General features: G+C 36.7%; 2 protein-coding genes across 3 annotated transcripts in view; one reads left to right on the plus strand and one right to left on the minus strand.

Annotated features, from left to right (window-relative positions):
* LOC106341987 (FBD-associated F-box protein At3g49020-like) overlaps positions 1–648 on the minus strand; it is a 3,355-nt gene extending 2,707 nt beyond the window's left edge. The window contains exon 1 of the mRNA XM_013780753.1: positions 477–648. Coding sequence (XP_013636207.1) covers positions 477–490 — 14 coding nt within the window. The 5' untranslated portion in view covers positions 491–648. The remainder of the gene's footprint in view (positions 1–476) is intronic.
* Positions 649–2,446: 1,798 nt separating this feature from the next.
* LOC106341984 (abscisic-aldehyde oxidase) lies at positions 2,447–8,225 on the plus strand. Of its 2 annotated transcripts, XM_013780751.1 has the most exons (10): positions 2,447–2,850; positions 3,024–4,544; positions 4,627–4,886; positions 4,959–5,168; positions 5,258–5,476; positions 5,987–6,952; positions 7,034–7,129; positions 7,351–7,449; positions 7,523–7,712; positions 7,803–8,225. In XM_013780751.1, the coding sequence occupies exons 1-10, from the start codon at positions 2,715–2,717 to the stop codon at positions 8,030–8,032; spliced, it is 3,927 nt and encodes a 1,308-aa protein (XP_013636205.1). In that variant the 5' UTR covers positions 2,447–2,714; the 3' UTR covers positions 8,033–8,225. The 2 variants fall into 2 exon arrangements, 1 of the variants encoding a protein (XP_013636205.1); XR_001269788.1 differs by lacking the exon at positions 7,803–8,225 and having other exon boundaries at positions 5,987–6,933; positions 7,523–7,645.
* Positions 8,226–10,660: the final 2,435 nt, after the last annotated feature.

The following is a 10,660-nucleotide window of genomic DNA, read 5'->3' on the forward strand; positions in this document are numbered from 1 at the left end:
GGGAAAACTCGATTTTGCGGTTTTGGCGGGAAAACTTGATTTTGTGGTTTTGGTGGAAAAACTCAAATTAGGTTTTGGCGGAAAAAAACACAATTTTTTTTTTACGGAAAAACTTTATTCTTAGTTGTTGAGCAAAAACTCGATTTTCCGATTTTGGGAGGAAAACTTTTGATTTTGATGCTCAACAAATTAGAGGAAAGAATCATATCATATCTTAATTTTTCTAGTTTTATCTTTAAAATTTAAGAACAAAAATAAATAAAATATTTTTTTCAATTAAATGAGCTAACCCTGGTACCAGCCCTAAACCTTGATTATAATAGGGTTAAAATATGGTTGGGTTAAAATAAGGCTGGGCTTATAATAAACAAAAAAAGGCTCGACCCTAATCCTGTAGTTAACATCCCTAATTAAAACCAGAGAAAATTGATTCCGACCAAAGCACATAAAAATGGATTTCAAACAAAGAGACATACCGTTTTTTTCCCATTTTCGTGAACAGAAACAAACAATAATTCCTTCCTTCAGATTAAGAAGGCAAAGACAAACACATAACACAGCCAGCCTACACACGAATCTGGCTAAAGCTTAGAGATGTCACACTTGTGTTTACTAGTAAAAGGATGAGCGAAAAAGGAAAACAAACGGAGAAACAACAGTGAAAAAAGTAGAAAGAATCTGGAGAGAAAGAAGACGAGAAGTCGAGTAAAAGAGGATACTGAGGCCGACCGGTTTTCTTTTGGGTTTACAATCAAACCAAACCAAACCAAACCAAACATATGGTCTCCACCGGGCTTGAGCATCACAACCAAAACCGAGGAACCGAACCTATTCAAGTATAAACCGAATTTTGTTTCATTTATAAAAAAAAATTGTACAATTCTTTCAGATTAGGAATGTTTTTTTTTGTAAATAAGGTCGGACCCTTGCATAGCTACATTTCCCACTTCATAGCTTCATCTCTAGATGTAATGCTTCCACGATTATCTCTAACTTCAAAAGAGACATACAACCCACCGACGATGTCTTATCCCAAACATGGGTACAAGTGAAATAAAAGGAAGACTCATCATCTTCAATCAAGTTTTCACAAAAATAAGAATTTCAAGTCATAAAAAATGAGAGGCAACAATGATGATAAATTACCATTGATCCATAGACAAAACCGAAAAAATGACAAATATCACCTATCTCTCCATATCAAAACTGGAACCAATCTAGGTTTTGAGGCGGATGAATATCTATTATTCTATATCAATATCCTTAAAAAGAAACTAAAAACATACATTTCCGACTCTCCTCTGTTTTCTACTCTAAAATATAGTTTAGAATAAAAATGTTTTAATGGTAAAAATGAGTTTACTCTATACATATATTAAATTTATTTTTTTTGTTCATCACTATATTTTTTACTCTAAAATAGAGTACCATTCGAATATATCGCAACTCTTAAAGTAAAAAGTAAGGTAATCATTTGAGATGGTCCAATGGTGCAAGTTCTGTAATGACTGATTATAAAACATCTAGAGCTGGGCAAAAAAACCGAATCCAAAGAACCGAACCGAATCCGATCCGAAAAAGTAAACCCGAACCGAAATTGATTAAATATCCGAACGGATTCAAAATTTTGGTATTCAGAGAACCGAAACCGAACCCGACCCAAACCGAAGTATTTCGGATACCCGAAACAGACTTTTATATATAAATATATTATTTATTTTCAGATTAATGTATATTAAAAACATCAAAAAAATATATAAGATACTTTTAAATTGTCCAAAATATTTGAAAATATATACAAATAGTCAAAAGTAAATATCTAAAATAGCTAAAATATACTCAAAACACCAAAAAATATTTGAAATATCGGTTGATTCTCTATCAAAATATTCAAACCAAACCAATTTATATGTTACGTTTAGGTATTTTGACATATGTTATTCAAATTTATATGTAATATAGTATTTTTTTTTTGAATCATGTAATATAGTATTTTATTTATAGATTTTGAAAAGTTTAAAGTATATAATGAATTTTAAAATTTTAAAAATCGTTTAAATGGGTTATCCGAACCCGAACCGAACCAGAACCGAAATTTAGAAATACCTGAATGGGACTGATATCTTTGACCCCAAAAACCCGAATAGACCCGAACCGAACCCGAAGGAGTATCCGAACACCCATCCCTAAAAAGATCAATGAATTATTAAAAATGGATATCTCTGAGAATTTCTTTTTCGACAAAGCAAAAATCTTGTTGAACAACAAGGAAAATAATCGACTAGCTTGATTTCCTCCAGATTCGACACCAAGAGTAATTAGTGTTTATCTGCTTAGAAGAAAATTAAGAAATAATATAATACAAATTTAGAAAACTGAGATTGAGATATCTTTCCAAATGTCAATATTCTCTTTACTCATTAGACTGACTATTGATGGACTGACTCGTGGCACACAGCCTTAGAGCCTCTGTCTGAAAACAAATTTAGAGACAGAGAGAGAAAGATCTGTGCGTGAAAAAGGCGCAACTATAAGAGAATCCGATACGAAACTCTTTATTCTTCCTCAACCTCATTCCCACTTCAACTGGTTGATTGCGTCAATTCACACAGTTCCTGTGTTTTGAATTCATTTGCTTTTCTGGGTTTCCCAGAAATCTAATATCTCAGTTGAAAAATCTTCCTTGTCGTCACTGTTTCCGAACATCCATAAAAATGGAAGGAAAAGATTTGGAGTTTGCAGTAAACGGAGAGAGATTCAAAGTAAACTCTGTTGACCCTTCTACGACTTTACTCGACTTCTTGCGACTCAACACTCCTTTCAAGAGTGTCAAGCTCGGCTGCGGCGAAGGCAAACTCTCTTTCTCTCTCTCTCTCCTATTTTCTTTTGTAGTGTTTTTTTTTAAAAAAGGCCTAAGCTTTATATGTCTTGAAACAAATTTGACTTTCTGCATCTTTCAGACAGATTTTAAATGTCTTGTCTGACTAAAAAAATGTGTCCTTTTTTCTGGGTTTAAAGTGCAGGAGGATGTGGTGCTTGTTTAGTAATGCTATCAAAATACGATCCAGAGTCAGATCAAGTGAAGGAACATAGCATAAACTCTTGCCTCACACTTCTCTGTAGCGTAAACGGATGCTCCATCACAACCTCAGAAGGTCTCGGAAACACTAAAAAAGGTTTCCACCCAATCCACAGCCGTTTCGCCGGGTTCCACGCCTCTCAGTGCGGTTTCTGCACGCCTGGGATGTGCATTTCTCTCTACTCAGCTCTCTCAAACAGCTCAGGAGGAGGCCTCACGGTTTCCGAAGCTGAGAAGTCAATCGCTGGAAACCTCTGCCGATGCACTGGCTACCGTCCCATCGTCGACGCTTGCAAGAGCTTCGCTGCTGATGTTGACATCGAGGACTTGGGGTTGAACTCGTTTTGGAAGAAGGGAGATAGTAAAGAGGCTATGCTGAAGAGCTTGCCTCCTTACAACCCAAAGGAACATCTCGTGACAACGTTCCCTGAGTTCTTGAAGAATGTTCATAATGGTTTGGGGTATCGTTGGACTACTCCTTGTAGCGTAACCGAGCTTCGTACCATAATGGAATCTGCTAATGCTGGAGACTCGTTGAAGTTAGTTGTTGGCAACACAGGGACGGGTTATTACAAAGACGACGAGGGAAGGTTTGATAGATATGTTGATATCAGCCGTGTTCCGGAGATGTTGACGATCAAGAGAGATGAGAATGGTATTGAGATTGGAGCATCCGTCACTATATCGAATGTGATCGATGCGTTGAAGGAATCTAATTTCAAGAAAATGGCGGCTCACATGGAGAAAATTGGCAACCGTTCTATCAGAAACTCGGCGAGTATCGGCGGTAATCTAGTGATGGCGCAGAGCAGGAAGTTTCCTTCTGATATCGCCACGCTTCTGCTCGCTGCAGACGCGTCGGTGCATGTGCTTAACGGCGGGAAGATCGAGAAGGCTAAGCTACATGAGTTTCTTGACTCTCCTCCGATGGTAGACTCCAGACGAGTTCTTTTAAAAGTTGAGATTCCAGCGTGGACTGATGACGCTGAACTGCTCTTTGAAACTTACCGAGCCGCGCCTCGCTCTATTGGGAACGCATTGCCGTATGTGAGTGCTGCTTTCTTTGCAAGAGTGTCTCACCAAATGGTGGATGAATGCTTGTTGGCATTTGGTTCTTACGGCGGTGATCGTTCGATCAGGGCGACGGAAGTAGAGCGTTTCCTGACGGGTAAATCTCTGAGTTACCGTGTTTTACATGAAGCTATGGGTTTGCTTAGAGGAATCATAGCTCCTGGGAAAGACACCTCACACCCTGAGTATAGGAAAGCCTTGGCTGTTGGGTTTCTTTTTGAGTTTTTCTATCCACTGATTGATAATAATGGCCGTAGCAACGGCCATGTAGATCCCACAGAGTCTCTTCTTCCCTTTCTCTCATCTTCACAACAAGTGGTAGAGAGTGATGAGTTTCACTTTCAGCCTGTAGGTGAAGCTGTTGTCAAAGTTGGAGCTGCATTACAGGCTTCTGGTTAGCTCTTAATGTTTTTTTTTGTCATTTTTAGTAGATTGATTCGATATGGGGCCTTACATGGGCTTTCATTTTCTGTCAGGTGAAGCTGTTTTTGTTGATGATATTCCCACTTTACCGGACTGTTTACATGGAGCATTTATATACAGCACAGAGCCTTTGGCTAAGATTAAAAGCATAAGCTTCAGTGGGAACTTGACTCCCACTGGAGTTTTTGCAGTCCTTACTTTCAAGGACGTACCAATACAGGGACAGAACATTGGTTCCAAGACTGTTTTTGGTCCCGGACCTTTATTTGCAGATGAACTAACTCGATGTGCTGGTCAAAGAATTGCTCTTGTGGTAATTCTAATTTTTTTTTATTTAGTTGATTTTCTGTCTTTTTTTTTTGCATTACTGATTTCGGCTTTGCAGGTTGCAGACACACAGAAACATGCAGACAGGGCAGCAAAACTTGCAGTTGTTGAGTATGATACAAACAACTTAGAAGAACCGATCTTAACGGTCGAAGATGCGGTTAAGAGATCTAGCTTCTTTGATGTTCATCCAATGTTTTACCCTGAACCAGTAGGTGATGTTTTAGAAGGAATGCAAGAAGCTGATAGAAAGATACTCTTGGCTGAGGTATCTCTAAATGTTTGTAGTTACATCCTCAAGCTCTCACTATCTCATGCGTCTGTGTGTGTTTTTGAAACTTGGTTATATATATTCAGTTCAGGCTCGGTTCACAGTACTTCTTCTATATGGAGCCACAAACAGCACTTGCCTTGCCGGATGAAGACAACTGTGTGAAGGTGTTCAGTTCATCTCAAGCACCAGAGTACGTGCATTCGGTCATAGCTACATGTCTTGGTATTCCAGAGCATAACGTGCGAGTCATCACCAGAAGAGTTGGAGGTGGCTTTGGCGGCAAAGCTATTAAATCAATGCCTGTAAGTTTCTTTTTTAATACCAATAGGTTCGCAGCTGAAGCCTGGTTTCAGGCATGGGGGATTACGGGCATTCGGTTTTCGGTTCCGGGTTTATTGGTTTTTTGGTTCTAAAACTCTGTTCGGTTCCAGTTCTTTTTTTTGTTCTCGGTTCAGTTCGGGTAACAGAGTTAGGAACCGGCCAAGATCTAATATAATTTCGGATCCTATTCGGTTAGTTTTTTCTGTTTATTCGGGTTAAAAAGTCATAAAATTCATGTTTTTAAAATTAAATATAACAAATTGTGTTTTCGGATAAAAATTTGAATAATTTTGATAATTTTAAATATTTTGAATAAAAAGTATTCTAATAATTCGGTTTATAAGTAGTATTTTTAAATTATTTGATTATTATAAAACTAAATTTGGTTAATATTTATAAGTATATAAATTATATTATAAAAATTTGGTTCCAGATAAATGAGCCAAATGGTTTGTTTTCTCGTAAATGCTCATTGAGACGTGATGTTTCAGGTCGCAACAGCATGCGCACTAGCTGCTCACAAGTTGCACCGTCCTGTCAAGATATATCTAAACCGAAAGACGGATATGATAATGGCTGGAGGAAGGCATCCGATGAAAGTGACATACAACGTCGGTTTCGGATCAGACGGGAAGGTCACAGCACTAGAGCTTACAATGCTAATAGACGCAGGGACGGAGCCGGACGTGAGCCCGATCTTGCCTCGGAATATAATGGGCCCGCTGAGAAAGTACGACTGGGGAGCCTTGTCGTTCGACGTAAAAGTCTGCAAGACGAATCTTCCGAGTAGAACAGCTATGAGAGCTCCAGGGGAAGTGCAAGGCTCGTACATCGCGGAGGCCATCATCGAGAACGTAGCCTCTTCTCTTCAGATGGAAGCTGATGAAGTGAGAAAGATAAACCTTCATAGTTACGATAGCCTTAGAAAGTTTTACAAGCATATTTCCGGTGAGGCGGAGGATTACACACTGCCTTTGTTATGGGACAAGCTGGAGATATCTTCAGAGTTCGAGAAGAGAGGTGAGATGGTTAAGGAGTTTAATATGCGTAACGTGTGGCGAAAGAGAGGGATCTCTCGTGTACCTATTGTCCACCAAGTTATGCAGAGGCCTACTCCTGGTAGAGTAAGCATCTTGGGCGATGGTTCTGTTGTGGTTGAGGTCGGTGGAATCGAGATAGGTCAAGGGTTGTGGACCAAAGTGAAACAGATGGTTGCGTATGGTCTCGGTTTGACGAAATGCACCGGAAGCGATGAGCTGATTGAGAGAATACGTGTTGTTCAGGCCGACACGCTCGGTTTGATCCAAGGAGGTTTCACTGCCGGTAGCACCACGTCCGAGAACAGTTGTGAAGCCGTTAGGCTTTGCTGTGTTACCTTGGTGGAGAGGCTTAAACCTACAATGGATCAAATGATGGAGAAGTCAGGTTCCGTCACATGGTATATGCTTATTCAACAAGTAGGTAGCCTAGTAACTCTTAATCGTTATTTTATCGAAGACTGCATGAATAACAGCAATGTTTGTATGTTTTGTCATCAGGCGTATGCTCAGTCTGTGAATTTATCGGCGAGTGCATTGTTTACGCCAGAGTTTTCTTCCATGGAATACCTCAACTATGGAGTTGGAGTCAGCGAGGCAAGTCACATGCTAAACTATTGTTTGCTTAAATCAGTATTCTAAAAATCTGTTGCCTAGGCGTCTTTTTTCAAAAATCAGTATAAGCGCTCAAAAAATTGAAAATTGTTCTAAGCGCCCGCCTAATCAATAATAATTCTATATAGAGAGCCTAACTAGCGCCTAATGAACATTAGTTTAAATGTTGAGAGACTTAAACAATAATCTGATTCTACTTGCAGGTGGAGGTAGACATTATTACTGGGAAGACAGAGATTTTAAGATCAGATATCATTTACGACTGCGGAAAAAGTCTTAATCCTGCTGTTGATTTAGGACAGGTTAGCTAAACTTTACTTTCTTGTTTCTTCTGAGTCATTTATTTGAGCTAAGTAGGATGGTTTGTGTGAAAAGGTGGAAGGAGCTTTTGTACAAGGAATCGGATTTTTCATGATGGAAGAGTACACTACAGATGAGAAGGGGCTTGTGGTGCAACAAGGCACTTGGGACTACAAAATTCCCACGGTCGATACCATCCCTAAGCAGTTCTACGTCGAGATTGTCAACACTGGACATCACAAAAACCGCGTTCTCTCCTCTAAAGGTACACTGCGCTCTGACTTTATCTGTTTGTGAAAGTTCTGTTTTGATATTACTTCTTTTTAACTCAACGATTTTTTCATCTGATCCACAGCATCGGGTGAGCCGCCTCTGCTTCTAGCGGCTTCGGTTCATTGTGCAACGAGATCAGCCATTAGCGAAGCTCGGAAACAGTCCCTTTCATGGAACTGTAATGATGGGAATAGAGATGTGTCTGGTACGGATTTTGAGTTACCGGTTCCAGCTACTATGCCCGTGGTAAAGGGTCTTTGCGGATTGTATAGCGTAGAGAAGTACTTAGAAGGGAAGATCTGTGGGAAATAAAGGCAAATTCTTGTTGCTGCTGTTTTAAAGCGTTACTTCTGTTGCGTATTTATATTTTATACATAACTAATGTTGCCAGCTAATGTTTTCAAGCATGAGCTTTTATGAAAGGAAAGATGACAAGGAATAAAGTGAAAACATGTTGCCATCGGTTGCTTGAATGCTTGAAGATAGAAGGCCTCAATGATATTTATTGAAAGGAATATCATGTATGTAACATGGAGAAGCAGCGTTTTTGAAACCCGATCCGATCCGTGGTCGAACCGGTAAATCCGGTAACCCGATATGTAATCCGATTTGGGTTTAACGAAAATTTATTATTTAAAAATCTAATAAAACTCGCAAAATTTTCGGAATCCGGTTACCGATTGAACCACAGGTTGACCTAATAAGTAATTTTTATATATGTTCGTCATAGATTTTTAATATGTTATTAAAATATGTTTTGTATTTTTGGTAAGAAGTTAGATTTTCAGTTTTTATTATCGTTTTTCTCTATTGTCGACTATCTTTTGACTTTTCTTTTTGTTTATCGTGAATCTCACTTACAACAAGACATTTTGTAGTTTTGATTTGTGATTTTTAAACTTTGTTGAAGATTTCACTATGTCACATGAAGCAAATGAAGTGAATGATGGTAGAAAGAACCAAAATTAGTTGATGTGATTTGATATTAATATATTTTTGTTATCAACAATCTATTAAAATTTGATATTTTACTTTTAGTTTATTTTAGATTTAAATTTTAATCTTATTATTCACATTAGACATTTAATACTTATAAATTTTAAGTCTTGATTTTTTATTATATGTCATAACTTAACTTGTTACAAAAAATGTTAATAGTCTAAATTATTTTTTGATCTTTTGTATGTGAAATAAAAAAAATAAAAGTAATAACTAAATTGAAGTATTTTCTATATATTTTGAAAACATAAAATTTCTCTTATAGCTAATATATTATTATATTAAAAAATTATAAATTTATTAACGTACTGTTCGTTTGCGGTTGATCCAATAACTCATTGTCCCAATAAATTGTTCGGTTCAGTGTCCTGGTCGGGTTTAACAACCTTGCGGAGAGGTGCAAGGAAAACTTATCTTCAAAGTGAAGTTAGGTAAGTTTTACAGCAGATTTTACATAAGATAGGATGAAATTTGATTTATTTAACTACCGATATTCTTAACGTTGACATTTTATGATATTAGAAAAAGATTACATTGTTAAATCTATAACCTATTCTATCTTGTTTTGCGAAGATTTATGTTTGATTGCACTATTGTAAACTGTTTTATGAAGATCTATGTCAAACCGTTTTTAACTGCTACGTGCTGATGTTCTTATGTAAATCCTTCTTTAGCTAATCTGCATGTTTAAGTCCTGAATTTCTTAATAGAAAAGCATTAATAAATTCATAATCAAACCAATGGACTAAAAAACTTAGAAAATTGCCAAAAATGTCACATTCTTAATACCATTTTTTATATTTACGTTAACCATTTTTATCCTTGTTTTTAAAGAGGTAAAAACACATTTATTTAATCTAAACTTAATTAATCTAGACTTATGATTTAGAGTTGACGGTGAAATAAGTTTTTGGAATGTGAAATTTAGGATTCTGGTAAATATATAAATAAATACAAAAAATATTAAAAAATTTGCGATGGGATATTGCTACTTAGAGTTGATAGTAACACTAATTTCAGCGATTGTACATGGGATTTGGGATGGGTTCTGCCTTTTAACTTGTTTTTCCAAGTCTTTATTCACGTTATTCTTGTTTATTTGGCCAGTTGAGATGGACTAACGGATAAAAACTAGTCCGGATTAATAAAAATATCTTTTTTAGAGAGAAAAATTAATAAAAATATTATATACATACAATAATACAAGTAAGTGATTGAACGACTATAGCCATATTTTAGAAATATAATATATACGTGTTACATATGTGAAATAAATAACATATGAAAGAAAGTAACCCACGTTTTGAAACAAAATAAGAAATTCGTATATTTTCAGTAAATTATAATAGTCTCTGTAAATATTCCTCTTTCAACATAAAGTTATTTAATGTTATAAAATTAATGGAAAAGTATATTTTTATTCATAACATAGAAATTCCTTATATAAGAAATTACACCGTCATAGATAAAATGAAAGATTACAAATCATAATTTCTTGGTTATAAATCATCCACAATCTGGTTCATAACAATTCTCCTTGGATGACATAACCATTTAGAGCTTGTAATGTGCTTTAATGTTGCATCATTAAAACTTGACCAGGAAAACTCAATTGAGACAAAACTATGGTGAAGGAAAAAGAGTACAACACACGTTACTTCCCCTGATTTGAACATTACTAAGGTCACTTGGACTTCTCCAATTTTCTGCAATTCGTGGGTGATGAAGATCTTGGGCAGAATATGCTTCGTCCTCGAACATGATAGTTGGTTCTTCTTTACCATCGGCCATGCCACAATCTGATCGAACATATTGAGTCATCGACCTCAAATACACACACACGAAATCTTGGATGATGTTGTTGTGATATGCGTGTACCACCATGTGTAAAACATAACCTGTCTGAAAACAAATCAACAAAACCAAATAACCCCTCTTTGG

This window comes from Brassica oleracea, chromosome C4 (genome assembly GCF_000695525.1).
Source record: "Brassica oleracea var. oleracea cultivar TO1000 chromosome C4, BOL, whole genome shotgun sequence".
Taxonomy (NCBI): domain Eukaryota; kingdom Viridiplantae; phylum Streptophyta; class Magnoliopsida; order Brassicales; family Brassicaceae; genus Brassica; species Brassica oleracea.

Excerpts from the sequence above, each read along its gene's own strand:
- LOC106341984 (XM_013780751.1), top strand. The coding sequence starts at position 2,715 with ATGGAAGGAAAAGATTTGGAGTTTGCAGTAAACGGAGAGAGATTCAAA. Across the intron at positions 4,887-4,958 it reads GTCAAAGAATTGCTCTTGTG|GTTGCAGACACACAGAAACA; the intron begins GTAATTCTAATT and ends TCGGCTTTGCAG. Across the intron at positions 5,477-5,986 it reads AAGCTATTAAATCAATGCCT|GTCGCAACAGCATGCGCACT; the intron begins GTAAGTTTCTTT and ends GTGATGTTTCAG.